General features: G+C 46.0%; 1 protein-coding gene across 2 annotated transcripts in view; it reads right to left on the bottom strand.

Moving 5' to 3' along the window:
* IFT172 (intraflagellar transport 172) overlaps positions 1–18850 on the bottom strand; it is a 1218930-nt gene that overhangs the window by 170071 nt on the left and 1030009 nt on the right. For both annotated transcript variants that reach the window (XM_069605452.1, XM_069605451.1), the window contains exons 36-37: positions 15196–15294; positions 7379–7488 (exon numbers count right to left, since the gene is read on the bottom strand). In XM_069605452.1, coding sequence (XP_069461553.1) covers positions 7379–7488; positions 15196–15294 — 209 coding nt within the window. The remainder of the gene's footprint in view (positions 1–7378; positions 7489–15195; positions 15295–18850) is intronic.

Below are 18850 nucleotides of genomic sequence, written 5' to 3'. Positions count from 1 at the left end.
TTCTCCTTCAACAGATTGCTTTCTCCTGCAGATTCCTCATCAGATAGACTCCCAAAGCAGTACCTAGTGAAGAGGAGGGATGAAAGTCCCTACACCAGGACACTCTGCAGTAGCCCCCTTTCAAAGCAAGGGTCGGCTCTACGAGACACATTCAAACAATAATGTTTGGTAAAGGTATGCAATGAAGGACCACGTTGCTGCCCGGCAGATATGTCACTGGTATAACCTTTTGCAGTGCCAAAGAAGTGGCCACACCCCTAGTGGAGCAGGCTCTGATGCCGATGGCAACTCCTTCCCTGCATTTTGGTAACACTCCGCTATACAGAGGGTTATCGACCTGGATATGGTCTGTTTAGAAACAGCCGAACCCTTTCTTGACATTGTGAAGGCCACACAGGTTGTCAGACTTCCTGAACTCTGTTGTCCTCGCTACATAAAAGCAAAGGGTCCTCTTAGGGTCCAACCTATGCAACCTCTCCTGTTCCTTAGACAAATGGGGAGGTGGGTAGAACACAGGTAAGTCAATGCCCTGGAACACACAGAATTCTAAAACAACCCTGGGTAGTAAATCTGGCTGAACCTTAAGGAACACCTTCTCCTTGAAGAACCGGAGAAACTGTGGTTTTCAGGACAAGGCCTGCAGCTCACTAACCGTTCTGGCCCACGCGATTGCCACAAGACAGGTAGTTTTCAAAGTAAGAAATGTATATAAGAATGTATAGGCTCAAACAGAGCCGCAATAAGAAAGGTAAGGACCAAATTGAAATCCCAGTCTGGGACCACAAAAGGAACGGGCGGAAAAGTATTCACAAAGCCTTTCAGGAATTGGGCTAGTATCGAGATTGTAAAGAAAGAGCCTTGATGCAAGGACCTTTTGAAAATAAACAAAGCCGACATAAATACCCTTTGACTGACAAAAATATAATTTGACTGTTAACCTGCAGGCCTGATGAGGCCAGTGGCAGCAGGAACTCCATCACCAAAGTGATGGGGCAAGAGATTGGGTCGATCCCGCGTGCCCTGCACCATGCCTCAAATCTTCTCTATCTGCATGCATACAGCAATCTTGTTGACGGTCTGCGTGCAGCCATTAGCACCTCCGAGAGGTCCCAGTCATATCTCATCCTCTCAAGAGACATGCATGTAGACTGAGGGACTGTGGGTTTGGGTGGAGCACCCGACCCTCCGACTGGAATAGAAGTTCCGGGCGATGAGGCAACCGGAGAGTTGAGTAGATTGTCAAGTCCTGGTGATCAGAATCATGGTCGTCTGGAACCTCTTCAAACCTCTGAAAACCGACATGATGACAGGAATTAGCAAGAACGCATATTGGAAGTCGAAGTCACACTCCACCAGAAATGCATCTCCCAGAGCACCTTTCGCAGGGTAAACTGTCTGCACTTTCTGTTGGAAACAGATCTATCGTCAGGGTACCCCACTGAGCAAAGACCTCCTCGAAAGACTTCCTGGCACTCTTTCCACTTGTGCGAGACCATGCTCTTCCTGCTCAGGGCATTCGCCAATCCGTTCTCCAGCCCCATCAGGTGGACTGCTAAGACGGAGAGATCTGGTTCTCTAACAGCTGCATCGCCTCCCTGGGAAGGGGCTGCACATCTCCTTACTTGTTCAGGTAGTGCATAGCCACCGTATTGTTTGTCATGATCAGGATGTGCATCCCTTTGAGAGAAGGCACGAAAGCTTTCAGGGCTAATCTGATAGCTCGCAGCTCCAGCCTGTTGATATGCCACAGGCTCTCCAGTGGAGACCAAAGGCCACTCACCTGCAGATCCTCGCAGTGAGCACCACAACCTTTCAGAGTCGCATCCCTAACCACCCTGACTTGGGGCCATAGAGGCCAGAAAGGTTCCCCCACCATCAAGTTGTCTCTGCTGGCCCACTGAGTAAGATTATTGGCCACCAATCTCTACAACCTGAAAACATCTTTCATGGTGCAGAAATACTTGGACCACTGACCCCTCAGTAGCCATTGCAGAGATCACATTCGCAACCTGGTCTAAGGACCAGAAAAATGCAGGAGGCCATGAGGCCTAAGAGACAGAGGGTGGAGGCAGCTGGCAAACTGTTGTGGCACTGAAAAAGATTGACGCTTTGCCTGATACTAGCGACCCTCTCCTTGGTGGTGGGCGGGGATAACAAGCTTTCCCCTCCTGAGTGTCCAGGGCTGCTCCGATGAACTGGAGCATTTGCAGTGGTGTCATGTGAGACTTCTGAAAGTTCAGGGAGAAGCCCAGCCTGTGCAGCAGCGAGCAAGTGTACTCAGGTGAGACAAAACCTGTCCCGATGACTTACATGGGAATACATAAACGCTGGATCCCCTGAGGTGTGCCGCTACTACCACCATCAGCTTGGTGAAGACCCTGGGTGTGGAGGACAGCCCAAAAGGGAGCACCTTGAACTAGTAGTGCTTGTCCCCTGTGAGGAATCTCAATAATCTCCTGTGCCTCTGGTGGATGGGCACGTGGAAATACGCATCCTGAAGATCTAACAACACCAACCAGTCCTGAAGCTGAAGGGCCTGGAGGATTTCTAGCAGCATCACCATTTTCAACTTGCCTTTCCGCAGGAACTTGTTGAAGGACCGAGGTGCAAAATGGGACGAAGTCCTCACCTTTCTTGGGTACCAGGAAATATTAGGCATAACAGTCAGATCCTCTCTGCTTGAGTGGTACCTCTTCCACGTCAGCCTTCATCAGTAGGGCTTGCAGTTCCCCCGGCCCCTTTCAGGGAGCAAGAAACACTCCTGGCTCTGCCTGGTGTTGTGTTTCTTCCCAAACGGGAAGTACCACCTGAATCCTCTTCCCCTAGAGGAAAAGCTAAAATATTACTTTGGTGGTTGCTGCACAGCTAGGCCTAGTGACTTAGCTGCAAATCCTGGAGCCCTTGAACTTCTCAAGGGACTCATCAGCCTTGGGGCCAAAAATATGGCTGCCATCAAAGGCGACATCCAGGAGTTTTGCCTGGACATTCGGAGAAAATCCCAAACTATGGAGGTAAGCCTGACTTTGTAATACTGTGGCTGACCTCATGGCCCTACCAACACAGTCTGCAATATCCAGGCCAGATTGCAGAGCTTTACAGGCCACCACATTTCCATCAACTATGTACAGGAACCCCTCTTGCATCTCCCACAGCGGGGATATGTTCTGCCGCCATCTCAATTGCTCTACGCAAGCCGTGGGAGTATTTTGCAAAAGCGCATGATGCATTTATTTCCTTTAGAGACATGCTGTTGGCAGAAAACTCCTTAGCAAGGGCGTGATATTTCTTGGACTCTCTATCAATTGGCAGAATAGAAGTCGAAGTAGATGGCCTGGTGTTTACCGTAGCAGCCTGGACTATTAGACCCTCAGGAGTAGGTTGCGTCGAAAGATATGATGGGTCACCCCTCGCTGGCCGATACTTTTTGGTAAGGTCAGAATGAACACAATCTTTGCCAGAGAGCAGCAATGGGGTGAGCAATAGTCACATTGAACGGAAGAGCAGTTTCCATTGGCGGACCCCTGTCTAGCATGTCCGTAAGCTCATAAGATGAGAGTGGTTTTGCTGGGGTCCACAAACCCAAGGCATCCACCACCCTTTCAATGTTCCGACCAATAATGGGCGTTGGCATGCCCATAGGGATGTGCTTGTTGGATTTCCAAGTCTGGCGAGGTATCTAGGCAGCTAGCATCCCGCAGGGACTCTGCAAACGCAATGAAATCGGCCTGATCTTCAAAAAAGCTGCCTCCCCCATACCGCTGTGTCATGGGCTCAAGACCAATGGGCATTGGGATCCCCTTCTTCATCAAAAATGGAGTGAAGAGTCTCAAAGAAGGACAACCACGATTCAAGGGTGTATGATTTCTCGGCGACGCCCACGGTGCAGATGACGACAATTTGGGGGTATGGGCTGAATCTCGACTGTCCGCACCGCGCCTAAAGACGTCACCCCTAACAGCATCCTGCCCAACACAGTCTCCCTGATACTGGAACCACCAGACACACTTGGATCCAATAAAGCCTGCTGCGTCAAGGGAACACCTGTACAAGCAGCCACCAATTTTACTAACTGGTGCATCTGCTCTTTAAAAGCCTCAGAGGAGTTGGAATTATGCAGACGATGGTGAGGTTGCTTCTTCTTATGTGACGAGGCAGACAAAGAGTGCCTCCTTGAGTGCAAACTGCTTTTTGCGGTGTTCTGGCATCTGTCCTCCTTTTCTCGAGCTCCGATGACTGAATGGTCCAAAGAGCTGGTGACTTCGATGGAGCGCGACCCAACAAGAGTTTCGATGCACACTCCCCCAGCGATTTTGGGTTCATCTTCGGACAGGACCTGCATTCGTCAGTGGCGTGAGCGGTGCCGAGACAGTACACGCAAATGGTGTGGGAGTCAGTGATGGACATTTTTGCCGGACAGTCCATACAGCGTTGAACCCCGAACGCCTTGGGAGTAGACATCGAAAAATTGAATCAAACTATCAAATTCTCAAGAGTTGTTCCCATCGAGCAGCATGCTGAGCACACAGAAAAAAAGAACTGAGGTACGGGGGCATAGTGACGTAGTATATGTATGACGATCATCATCACAGCTGGATTCAACTGGGATTGACGGTCGAAGAGCACTACACCCCTTATCAAAATGTTTTCTTCGCAGCTGATGCTGGAAGGGATATCTGTCTGATGATGAATCTGCGGGAGAAAGCAATCCATTGGAAAGGATGTGTCCATAGTACCAACTCCTCAGGCACAGTTGGCACCAGCGTTACAGGAGAAAGTACAGGCAGAGTATCCATAAGGACTGCTTGCTGACACACAGCTGATGCAGAACAACTCTGGCACATACAGCTCGGTGCCCTGAGGAGGAGACAACTCAAAGATCAGCAAAAAAGAAGCATGAAAGTGATATGACTGCGGGGTACCTGAAGGGATTAACTCCCTGTCCATGGATAACAACCCACAAATCCTCAGGAAACACCAGTTCAGCCAAAAAACCAAAAGAAATTCCTGCGGTACTTGGCCTAGTGACAGGACACAACAGGACTCAAATGTTTATTGGTTATTTATATAGCAGTTATACACTTAAACGTTTCAAAGCACTCCAAGGCATGGAGGGTGAGAACAGAAAATGTACATTCTTAGTAGGCATTGGTATATTCAGAATGGGCAAGTGCTATGCATTTCATAGGACAAGAGGAAACCAACCGTTACAACATATGACAGAAATATTGCACTTGCCTGACGGTAGTTAAAATTGGGGGTTGGGGGGGTGGTATAGGGTAAGATGAACAGAGCAAATAAGTGCCACAGACATAAAGAATGGGACAAGGGGGAGGCACACAATGCACAAACAAAAGAAGAGTGGTAGCAGATGTAAAAATGCCTAAATTCAACTTTAAAGCAAGGCACACTAACACAGGAAAACCGCAAGTAGCAGCAGATGAAATGTGACAGAAATTGGAAGCTGCCTACATACGAATAAGTCAGCCTGAGTGAAAGGAGTTTTTTGGCAGGCCAGGTGGGATCATATGTCAGTCTTTAGGGCCGATTAATTCAAGTGGATGTGCAGAGGTGGCGGATCGAGGAAGAAAAAGAAAATAAGACAGGCACAGACAGTGACCTTAGGTGAGGACCTTGTGGGAGGGCTGGCGCACATGCCTGCCAGTTCTCCTATTGTCCTTTTGTTAGAAGAGTGGCCAATCACTGCAGATGCAGTTCTCAATGGTAAATGAGGCACTCCGGTGCCTGGGGAAGAACAAAGGCGGCGACCATGATGGAAATACAAAGTGCGGGCTGTTGGTGAAAGCCCCACTGGGCAACGAGTGCACTCGGTACCAGCAGATGTAAAAATAAACGCTGACACGCGCTGCAGTGCACATGATGAATAAAAATGCATTGCATTGCCCCCAAATGTGATCCGCCAATGAACAGTGGAGAAGCTGTCCAATTTAAGAGAACGGCCTTCTTCTAAAGCTAGAAAGCCTAAAGTATAAATCCGCAATTATCAAAGCTCATAAGGCTTTTATGATCAGTTAATAGATTCATCGGCCAGTTCGGCGAACCCATAGTTTAACATCCTAAAACAGTTAAGTAACTCATGCTCCACCTTAATTCTTCTTACCCACTCAGTAGCCTAGTGCAACAAATTACAGGCATTGTTCTACGATAAAATTAAAATGATTAGAATCCAAATTCGTACACACATGAAGGAGACATTTTGCAACACTCCTCACTTACAGGTTAGATTGGAACAGTCAGCACCATTGATCCATACAGAATCATTTCAATTTAAGCCACTTTCATTTTTATATAATGTTATCAGGACTATCACTTTGAATATAAAACCATCTAAATCTATGGGTTATCCTTGTACATCTACAGTCATCAAAGAATGTGTAGACTTCTTAACTTCACTTATTACTACATTTTTCAATATCTCTTTTTGAGAGATAGTCTCTGATGTTGGGTCTCACTGTTACGTAAGAAACCCACTAGGACCTTCGGTGGTGTACCATCTAATTACTAACAATGCATTTATTTTAAAGGTGCTTCACAAAGCCGCCTCTATTCAGTTGCAGTCTCACCTAGACACAGCTGAATTACTGGAAGATAGACAATGTGGGTTCCGACTCAGTAGAGTGACTGATTTGGCCCTTTTCAACATTGTAGATTCTCATTTCTACAATCAAGGACATCCAGGGCTTTTGATGTTGTAAGATTTGTCGGCGGCCCCTGACACCTTGGACCACACATTCTCCTTCACCGCTTCCAAGAGATAGCCTCTGGCTCTGTTCTATTTTAAGTAACAGGATATCAAGAATTAAAGCGGGCGATTATTTTTCCGCCCCATAAATGGTTCAGAGTGTAGTCCCTCAAGTAGCTTGTCCTCCCCTACTCATGCAGCTTGCTAAACACAAAAAAACCCAGACATGGTTAACATAAGAACTAGATCTCAGGTTGGGCATGGGTGACAGGCAGATGCAGAAAACAGATGAAGTGTCATACATGTTAATGGGTACTGCCTGGAGGACTCCCTCCCCTACCTAGCTACCTCGATTTCTTGATATTCCTCATCTCATACACTTCGTTCTTAACTCTCTGTTCCTCGCCCACCGGACACTGCCTCTCGCCTCGGATCCTTCACCTACTGGCTCCCTATCGCTGGGACTCCCCAACAGCAAGAACATAACAATTCCTGCTTTCAGAATTGCCTTCAAACAGTTTGTATTGACTCATTGACATGTTGCATTTTGATCCCATTGCCATTTGCATCATAGTCTACTGTGACGCCACCTAAACATGGACAGCTATGACATTGCTGTGACCTACTGTAAGGCCCTTTTTCAATAACTTCAAATACAAGTACACAACTGGCTCTTACCTCGGGTCAAGTTCCTTAGCAACACGCTTTGCTTTGTTCCATTCTTCGCCTTCGATGAAGGCATCAATGGCTTCCTTAATGAGATCCAAGTTCAAGAAAAGTTCTGCAGCCTTCAAAAAACAAGGACATGTTATGTTAATGTTAACGTCATGTCTTTCCTGATATTTTGATTTTACACTTTCTCAACGCATTACCACTTTTAAGGCCATATAATAATCTTGTACTGCCCTCAGCAGGGTGCCTCACAGACCAAAAAATGGAACCCAACAAGTCCCAACATCGTCTCTCCCAGGCTTCAAAGTTGTCGCTCTCATCTAATATGGTCCCTCATAGAATGGAACTACTGCAGCCGGCTGAGCTGGAAAATTGCTCTAAAGATGCTGCATAAAGCAGCAATAGAATTTAGAACACCGAACAACGATACCTACGATCCACTATATAACTATGCTCAACCACCAGTACCCCAGTGTTTACACCAATCAGTAGTATGAGAGCACTGGCATATGCAAGAGTCTATGTCTGGGTAGAGGTTCTCAAGGAGGAAGAGCCTCAGACTAAGGGTCTCATTACAAGTTGGGTGGTAAATTCGGCTATAGATCTGTCGAATGACGAACAAACTCAATTACTGTTACCGCCACATTACCTGTGATGGTAATTCCCCATAGGATGGTAATTCCCCATAGGACTCAATGGGGATTTTTTTGGGATTTACCACCAGCAGAATTACTGTACCGCAAGGTAAGAATTGGTGCAGTCACACCGTGTGAGACTACACAACACTGAATTGTTTAGTATTAGGTAACCCACTGTTTGGTATAGGTCTGTGCTACACAAGTTGGTAGTGTGACTGAGCACCGAGACCTCTCAAGAGGGGTAAATGTGACCTGTACAGATGAAATCCGTCAATATAGGTAACCCAGTAACACTTAAGATTTCAGTTAGAAACATTTATTTATTTATTTACAGATACGTTTTAGTAAAGCATTCTTTTAAAAGGCAATTGTTTGTAATGGTTCACGCAAACTTTGGAATCACTTTTCAAAATCAAGAAAGTTGGGGATATACTCTTTGGATATGCTAATACATTTGTCCTACACCCTGAAGTGACTTCAATAACAAAGATAGTATTGCATTTATATATAACACCAATATCATTTTTAGATTCTGAGTTTCACAAAGGAAGGGTTAAGGAAAAATAGAAAGGTTAGAACATACTTTCTTATCAAGTGAGGACAGTTTGAATCCTCCAATGAAATCTAGGTAAGCTTTTCCCAGCATTAAAGTGTTCAACAAATTACAACCTATTGAAGGACAAGCAATCCCAAAGTCAATGGATTCAAAAGGGTTCCCTTTAGGGAGCCAGGACAGCCAAAAGTCAATTATACAAAGTCTACAGTTCGAATTCACTTCTTGGATAAAGGTCTTTCACAAAGTCAGATAGTTCCGAAAATCACTGGAGGCACACACGCTGTTAAGTCTGTGCAGAAGGGAGTTGAAATCAACTCAGAAAGTTAAGTAAGTGCAAATCTCAAGTGAGACAGCACGACTTAAGGCGGGAAGTTAAGTACCCCAAGCCAAAAGAGTACCTCTGGTTAGAAGAAAAGTGGTCCAGCTGGATTCAGTCTTGCTAAACCCAAGCAGACCCTGGTTCCTGAGCCTCAGTCATGGGGACAAGAGGGAGGACGTCTGGAGGGCTCCTGGGGCAGTACTCAGGAAGGTTTTCGGCAGCTATGGGCTCTCTTTGTTTCAGTGGCACTTTGTGGTTTCAGCACTTCGCAAACAGCACTGATGCAGATCGAATATCTCTGGTTGGACTTTCCTTGCTCTCTCGGTCCTGGACTCTGGTGAAGGGGCTCTGGATCAGGATTTCCTGCGTCTAAAGTGTCCTTAGAAGGCTCCTGGAGCTTTTAGCCAGATTCATTCCACGGCAGACGTTGCACCGGTTATGGACACTGGACCCTAGGCATTGGGCTTCTGCAGCAACGGAGAGGCACAGTAAGTCGGGGATTGCGCCAAAGTGGAGTTTGTCTCAGGCTTAGTTGATCCCACAGATCCAAGGGAAGAAGTCGTCCCTTCCGGAGCTTCTCTGTCGATATGAAAACAGAATTCAGCACAGCAGCAGGGCTTCACAGGTACTTCGAGGACCAGGAGGTTGCAGCAGGCTTCTCTTCACGATTTCTGCTTCGTATGTTTCTTTCAGTGGTCGACTCTGCCTCTAGTCCCAAAACCCTTGCCTTTTAAGCATGTTTTCCCATTCATGCACAGCCTAGGCTGTCAATCACACAGCAGGGTGGCTGTCCTTTCAGGACAGTCAGCCGGCCAGTCAGCCGGCCAATCAAGACTGGTTTCGTCCAGGCACACAGAGACAAAGGACAGGGGAGTTTTGGGACCCTCCCTCACATGCTGTCCTTCCAGACACACTGGAGCCAGGGGCGGATTCAGGGCTGAAGCAGCCAAAGGAGAAACACACAAAGGGCTCAAACCTGTCTAACGCACAGGGTAAAAATCAAGAAAGACCTCACAAACAGAAAATGGAGAAAACAAGAAGACAGCACCCATTTTGACAAAATGGACACTGATGGGTGCTGTACTGCAGCTGAGGGTTCAGCATGCGGTAAAAAAGCACACTGGTAGTAAACATTAAACCACTGCCACCAACCATTTGAAGAAGTGAGGGTAACAAAAAATGTTATACATGAGAAAGAAGGATAAGGGGCTACTAAGTAACGCCCCAGCACTCCACATAAGATGGTGCGTGCTGGACCTACAAAAGGAAAAATGTAAGTAAGATCATTTTCACCTTAATATTCTTGGGAACTGTAGTTCACCCAAGAAAAGGTATTTAAACCTTAAGATAAATCTAAAGGAATTCTCAGTGACACTGCACTGAAGGTGCTGTGTTTCTCTATACAAAAAGCAGATGCCTATAGAGTTTGTCAGACTCCAAAAACAGTGAAAACACAAAATCCAAATCAGGAAAAAACACATGAGAGAGTGAGAAAAAGGTCTCACTCTAAGGTTAAAATTAAAAAGTCATAAGTCCAGCAAAAGAGCTGGGGGTCTCTAAGGTTGAAGGTAATTAGCACAGAAATGAAAATTTTCCCTAACAGCGGTAATACTGCCTGTGGTCAATCTTCCAATCTTCCAAACATCATAATTTGGCGGTGTGGGAAAATTAACGGTAACGGAATTACCACCACTTTTTTTCCCCACACCACCAACAGTGTTATGAGGCCCAAAGAGTACACAAATCTCCATGAAGGTAACATTTTGTTATACCTTCGCCACTTCGCCACATCGCTCTTCCCCCTTCCCAACCTGTTGGTTAGAGAGTAAACAAATAAATATTGACGGGCAGGAGATACAGCGTATGTCAGGAGGTTTTTTGTCAGTAGGTTGCACTTCTTGGCCAAAAGAAGCATCTCAAATGGACGACACATCCAGGGATTAGTGCATGTTGTTCACATGGGGAGTATCCCATGTGCCCCCCGACTGATCTGAGAAACAAGCTTAGCTGCAAACTCTACCTTAGATCTCGAGGAATGCTCATGAAAGTGTGACAGACATCATGGGGGTCGGTCATAGACATTTTGGCTTCGCAATTGTGGCATCGCTTGAAGCCCGAAACCCTGTGGGATGACATTGCGTCGAGGTAATCGTAGAAAAAAGCATACAAAGTACAATAAGAATATCGAGTAAACTCGAGTCGTGTTCCCAATGAAGCGTGCATGCGCACGAAATAAAAAGGCACTAAGTCACGGTGCGTAGTGACGTGGTATATATACGACACCTGATGTCACGTCCAGGGTATCACTACATATTATCCCCACCAAAAATATCACCGTACATATGGATGTCTGTCTCGCCATAGGGGATATTTGGGGGGGGGGGATAATTTGTGGGAACGGGGTGTGCGGGGGTGTCCCCCGCTCATTTAAAAATAATGCAGGGTTGCAGGGGTGTCCCCCGCATGGTCCATGGCTCAATATAGCGGCAAAATTATGGTGATATTTTTGTACCGCAATATTTTTGCGGTGATATTAACATGGAACCACGTCCAGAGCCAACGATTGAGAGACAGATAACACTGATCGACAATCAACGGCCGAGTCAAGGTCCATTTCGCCCCCTGTCGAAGTTTTTCCGAACAGCAGATGGCTATCTATCATGATGAGGAATCTGCGGGATAAAAGCAATCCATTGAACCCAGAATACTCAGCCTCTAACTTTGCCATTATCCGGCCAGAACAGGGAATGCTCCCTCACTTATCTCGAGAAAGAAAAACTCAACCACTCACAATGTCATCCACTATACCCAAACAAAGTGTACACCGACGGACACTACTTTTATTTATTTACTTATTTATTTATTTATTTTAGTATTTATAATGCGCCGGTAGCTCGCGAGCCTCGGGGCGCAGATACAAGGACACAAGAGACGACTAAACAAGAGGACGGGACTACCATATAAATTTACTCTGAGCTAGGCCTTGACGGGGGCTGTCGTTTATTTAAAAATATGGGTTTTCACCTGTTTACGTAAGCGGATGTAGTTGGTTTCCAATCTTATGTGGTCTGGGAGATTGTTCCAAAGAGAGGCTGCGATGGTCGGGAAGGATCTGCCTAGGCCGCTTTTGAGTTTGTGTGGGGCCACTGAGATTTTACCAAGGTGGGACGATCTCAGTGTTCTACTTGGAACATATGGTTTAATCCTGGTTTTTAGGTAAGCTGGGGCTTTACCATGAATACATCTGTGCACGATGGTTAAGGTCTTGAAGTGTACCCTGTCTTCGATTTTTAACCAGTGAAGCTCCCTTCTGGAATTGCTGATGTGCTCGGATCTAGTTTTGAGTTTAACGATTCTAACCGCATTGTTTTGGACAACTTGGTAACCTTGCAGACACTGCTTGGAGTCACCCAGGACTAGAGTGTTGCCATAGTCAAGTCGCAACATGATAGTCGCTCTTGCTATGGTCACGCAGTTGACCTCTGATATGAAGGGTCTAATAGCTTTTATTAGTCTGAGGTGGTAGGCACAGTTTTTTTTATATATTGTACTTGAGCATCCGCCCCAAGCGATGCTTCTAGCATCATACCAAGGGTTTTAACCACCTTACACAGGACCGGTATGGGTGTGTCTTTAATCTGGAAGGACTTATAGGAGGAAGATAGTTTTGCTCTGGCTGAAGATGAGCCAAATATCATAAGCTCTGTTTTTTTCCGTTGAGGCACATCCAATTGGAGTCCATCCATTGCTCCACTACCCATGGTCTAGGAGCACTCATCCTCTTAGACGGTCATCTTCACAGCCAGAACAAGAAATACTTAAGTGCTCACACAATCATTCCAGCTAGACCGAGTTGTACTGTCTCACGCCGTTCTCGCCCAGCCAGAATTCCTTCTAGATGATATGATGTCAGTGCCTTAGGTTGAGCATTCCTCTATCGAGGTCACCTACCTCATGAGAGATCATTCGATTTTTATATCTGCTAACCATGCAATCCAACTGTATCTGGTGAGGTAACAACGTAAGGAAACATGAAAATCCACTTTCCATTTGATATATGATATGATATGGCATTTATAACGCGCCTAAACACAAGTGTTTCAAGGCGCGAGATATTAAATTGAGTCCTGCCAACCTACTCTGATAATCTACACCATTACTAATCAAGTCAAGTTTAAGGGGTCCTGCCATGCTGAGAATCGATGCTATATGTTCTCCATTCAACAATCTAGTGCATATATAGGATGCAACCTATATGGCATGTTTCACTCTGCTCAACATATGTGAACCATTTGTGTCTAATTCTATACATTGTTCTTGTTTTACACTATATAAATGATCAATGTTACACAGGCTCCATCTAAATGACCGGTCTCATTTCACCAACCTGCAAAAGTATCTCTTTCCAAATTCTTTGATAAGTTATTCAAAGGTAATTTATGATGCAGGTCCCACCCTTACACATGTACAGTGTTTCAACCCCCATTGGGGTTTAGCTCACACTCTTAAAAACACACACTCTTAAAAACAATAGAAACGTATGAATAACTAAATGCCATTCTGGCTGCACGGTGGTGGCCATGTGAGTGGCAAGTCATCCTTTTCCTAAGGGGTGATGGCAATTTGAGAAAGCTGAGTATTGTTCTCCCTAGGTGCATAGCAGCGTGAGAGACTCAGTATCGCTTGTCTTTGCAGAGTTGACAGCAATAGCAGAGACTGGCCCTCATTACAAGTCAGGCGTTAAGGGTTTAACGGCGCCGTCGACGCCGTTAACCCTTAACGCCTGATTCACACTTTAACGCCTGCTTTTTGCAGGTGTTAAAGTCCAAGGCGCTAAGCGACCTTGGTGCTAATTACGGCACCGTAATTTACGGTGCCGTAATTAGCGCCTTCCCCATCCCCATTATGCCCTATGGGGCAAAAATGGGAATGGGGAAGGGCAAATGGTGAATGGTGAATTACCGCCCCACTCACCTTGGAATGGGGCGGTAATTCCGCCATCCACCATGGCAGAATCCGGCATGGACCATGGTGCTAATAGCACCATGGTCCACCGCCGGACTTGTAATGAGGGCCACTGAGTTTAGAAGATGCTGCACTCAGCCACTTATCTCAGCCCTGAAGGAAAATACTTGGCATCTCAGTGCCATGATCACAGCCATAAGGATTAAGGAACATTCCAAAGTATGATAATTGCAGCCAGAACAAGCAACATTAAGCCTCTGTCATGGATATCATTGCAGTCAGAACAATGGACAGCACTGTCTCTCACAATACTATCCTCCTAACATGCACACAGAAACTCAGTCACTGAACACTGCCATTCCACCAATGTTAGTAAAGAGCAGTTGATCTTTATACACTTGCTTCCCCCACACACCACAGAAATGCATCTCATGCTGCCGTCCACTGCGATGATGTAATACATGCTTGTACTTTTACAGTGGAACTACTACAGCCATTACTCAGCCTCTTACACTGCCACACCATTCACCAATCGCAATACTTGTTCTTTACAGTACTATCTCTATATATAAAGCAACAAATCTGTTAGTTTGTTCCTTATACAATCCCAAACCGTTCCACCAATCTGCACAGAATTTGGCATAGTTACCTGTTGGGATCCTCCAGAAAGTACTAGCTACATGACATTTGGACATCCCACTCCTTTCCCCGGATTTCAGCCCCTTCACATGAGACGGTTGTCTGAAATCGGCGGACCATTAATGTGGTCGTAGAAGGACCGGACCAAGCTCATTTTAAGTATCTCAAGGGGAGGAACAAAACTCAAAGGCCTCGAAAACCATGTTTCAAGGCCCTAGGACACACAGTTTCTGAGATATGTGTATCGCAATGCACTGCGCCAGGGTGAGGCGATAGGTGGGGAGAGCGCACAGAAGGTCACAATATGCTGCAGCACGCTAATTCTCTCCCCTCCACGTCTGCTCCGGGGTATGTCAGCCAGCCACACACACCCATTCTCAATGCAGTTTAATTCCCAGTGCAAAGCACATCAAGTAATAAGCGACTCGGAACCGCAACCTACAGGATCATTGATTTTCAACAATTGAGGAGTGTCTGTCTACAGAACCCATGCAGAGTATGGGTACTTGTTCATAGTATTCTATACATTCTATACAACAGCAACCACTCATCGCTTTCATATTACTTTTCCATCCACCTCCACTACATGCTGTTCTAATATAGATAAACTGAAACATTCAAAACTATTATTTGCATGTTTTAAGCACAGAAATGTCACAGATTGTAACTACCAAATTATGAAAGGATGAGGCATCAAAGATCTTACCGCACTGTGCTTCTTGATGCCAATCAGCGCAGGGCCCACTATGTGGATAACTTCAAGGCTTCGGGTCGGTGACAGGAACTTTATGGCGAGTTCAGCTGCCTATTGGATGGAAAAAAAATCAAGCAGAGAACCTTGAAAGAGGTAAATTATTAATGTCCAACTTCATTTTTCATATCAGTCTACACTAGTCTAACCCATGCGGGCATGCCACTAGCTGAAGCCGCAGTTCATGCCAACCTGCGATTGGTTTCCCATTGGACACAAGTCGGATTTCAAGGTCCTATGCTTTAAGCATAAGGCATCCTGGTACCAGGGTCACATAAGCAAAGGTTTCCTCCCCACCAGACTGATAAAGTCGCCTTCAGCAGAGTTTTGATTGTTCCCCTGGTCATTGCCTGGCTATCGTTTTAGTATCTTGTGTTTTGTGTATTTATGTCTTTTGATCAAATAATCTGTTGTCTAATGCTATATTTATTTCCGTTTTGCGCCCAAGTACCCTGAAGCACCCAGAGTTTCTGAATGAGGTGCTGCACAAATGACAACAAATCCCCAAACTAACTTCAACTCCCATTCTAAGCAATTCACATCACAAAAATCAACTAATTTGGCACTCAGCATGAAGTATTCTTCAGCTGGAACTGAAGGACCTTCATAAAAAGTAAAGTGCCATGAACAGAATGGCCCGCATATGCTAAAATGACAAGCGGATTTTTAACAAATATCTACTTAAGCAATAAACCCTGACGGGCGGTGACTTTACTGGGCCAGGTAATGCCTGGACCAGTGAGAGTGTTTTATTGTGAGACCGGGCATTACCTATCCTGGTAAAGTCACCCTGCACCGAGGGGTTTATTGCTATTAGCATCCTGTCATGGGTAAGGGAAGTGTGGCGCAGACTTTCCTGCTTTCCCAGCGGAGCAGTTGGCGGCCTCCCACTTCTGAGAAAGATCAGAGCAGGGTCTTCACCATGAGGCAAAGACCACGATGCAAGCCTCCTGATTGGCTGGGAGGCCGCCACACCCTTGCACCCACACACCCTGCCGAGTGCTAATACCCATTAAGTCCAGGATCTTTCTCCTCTCAGATGCACGCACTGATGATCTCAGTCGCGTGCTGGCCCAATGCTTGGCCTCTCCAGAGGAAAACACAACTTCTGCCTCAGGCAGAACATAAAAATGGGACATAAGTGTCCTTTGTTCCCGGCGGCTGCCACATATTTAAAATTTTACTGCTGATTTACAGCGCTTTCAGGCTAAGAGTAATATAGACCTGCCCCTGAAAACACATAATACTGTATAATAAAGCTCTCTCAGGAAATGCACCTGACCTCACACATTAAGCTGTGATCCAAAGCGCATGGATGTAAAGATGTAACATTGAAGAAGAACACATTGCTTACCTCTCGCTAATGCTCTTTCTGGTGGATGTTCCTCTTGCAGATTTCTCATTTATGATCTGCCAATTCCAGCATAGCTGTTCTCCGGAAACGTTTCCGCCAACGCCTATGTGCGCCCCACGTCAGACATGATGTTGGTGTCAGCATATATAGCGGCACTGCGCCCCATGACCTCCGTTCCACCCTTTTTCCCTAGCACTCTGAAGCTGAGGGACCGTAGAACTGATGGTGTACTAGCTTTCTGCAAGAGGCGGGGGTAGGAAGGGCGATGAGGATTCCGTGGGAGGAACATCCATCAGAAAGAATATTACGGAGAGGTAGGTAATTTGTTCTTTTAATGGATTCTTTCCTGCCACAGATTCCTCATATATGATAGACTCTCAAAGCAGTACGTAAATCTGGAGGAAGGAGGAAGCAAGGACAGCACCTAAACCAGAAAACTCTGTAGGATTGCCCTACCAAAACGGACATCCTGACCCGCAAGGGAATCCAAGCAGTAATGCTTAGCAAACGTGTGCAAAGATTCCCACGTTGCCACCTGGCAAATATCCAGGACCGGGACTCCCCTCTGCAGGGCACAGGTGACAGCCACTCCTCTGGTAGAATGAGCTCTGAGACCCTGAGGCACATCCTTCCCAGCCAGATCATAGCATTCTGAGATGCAGAGAACAATGCTCCTGGACAGGGTTTGTTTGGTCACATCCCTGCCATCACGAGCACAAATATAACCAACAAAAGTTGGTCATCCTTCCTAGCCTCTCTCGCACGAGAGACTTACAACCTCAGGGCCTGTACTGGGTCCAGCCAATGCAATCGTTCCTCTGCCTTGGAAGGGTGAGGTGGAGGAAAAAACACAGAAAAATTGATCTTCTGAGAAAGATGGAAATCCGAGACCACCTTCGGCAGAAAGGAGGGTCTCACTCTCAACGTTGCCTTTGGATTAAAAAAAACAAATAAGGACTTAAAACAGACAATGCCTGGAGCTCACTAACCCATCTCGTGGAAGTGAGAGCAACCAGGAAAACTATCTTAAGGGTGAGTAACCTAATGGAACAGGAATGAAGGAGGTCAATCAGAGCATTCATTAGAAACGTTATAACTAAATTCAAATTCCACGGCAAAACCACAAATTGGCAAGGTGGATACTGGTTACACAAGTCCAGCAATAACTGCATATGAGTCGGGATTGCGAATACGAGTCCTGTTCCGGGGACCACTTGAAAACTGAAATAGCGGCGAGATAACACTTTGTAGAGCCAATCGGCAGGCCCGCATGGGCCAAGGAAAACAGAAAATCCAGTACAGGGGATAGAGCGAACGATAAAGGATCCAGGTCCCTCTCCCAGCACCAAACCGAAAATGTGTGCCACTTGCAGGCATAAATGGATGTTGTAGCAGGTCTCTGAGTAGAAAGGAGCACATCGAGGACGTTGTCCGACAAGTTATACTCCTTGTACCTCCACCCTCTCAGTAGCCAAGAATTGCAAAACAACGTTCCTCTCAGCAATTTGTCTCGCACAGACTACCACGCGAGATCCTGAACTACCTGGTTCAAGACCTGCAGGACATCTAATCCTAAATCTATGGTCCCCAATATTCCGACTCCCCTCCAGACCTCAGCTAAAACAGAGGCTCATTCCCTTAAGGGAGCACTTCTAAATGCGAGATCCCTCATGGCCCACGCCATAGATATAGCTGATCTAATTACAGAAGGTACCTTGGACTTCCTTGCCATAACAGAGTCCTGGCTACACAATGCCGCAGGACCTGTGCTTCTGCTAGCCATACCAGACGGATACACCATCTCCAGACAAGACAGAGATGGAACCCGAGGTGGAGGAATCGCCATCATATCCAGAGAGAGCCTATCATTGAGACTAGTCCCCCACCAAACTGTGCAATCATGTGAAATTCTCACTGTAAAACTCCCTCTAAACAACTCCCAATCACTTACTATGCACCTAATTTACAGACCTTGGGACATTCAAGGAAGACTTGCATAGCATACTCGCCAACAACCTTAAACCTACCTACCAACTACTGTTGCTAGGCGACAAACTTAGGATTTAATGATCCAGCGGACAAGCATGCCTTAGAAATAGCCAATACCATTAATGCATTTGGCCTGCCGCAAAAAGTTAACAAACCTACTCATTTAAAGGGCAGAACTTTAGACTGGATAGCCGACTACAATTGCACAGGTACCATTACCGCCATCACGCCTCAACTATGGACTGACCATTCACTTGTGTCCTTCAC

Source organism: Ambystoma mexicanum, chromosome 4p (assembly GCF_040938575.1).
Source record: "Ambystoma mexicanum isolate Mex_15411 chromosome 4p, UKY_AmexF1_1, whole genome shotgun sequence".
NCBI classification, from domain to species: domain Eukaryota; kingdom Metazoa; phylum Chordata; class Amphibia; order Caudata; family Ambystomatidae; genus Ambystoma; species Ambystoma mexicanum.
This window is presented reverse-complemented; position numbering and strand designations above follow the sequence as displayed.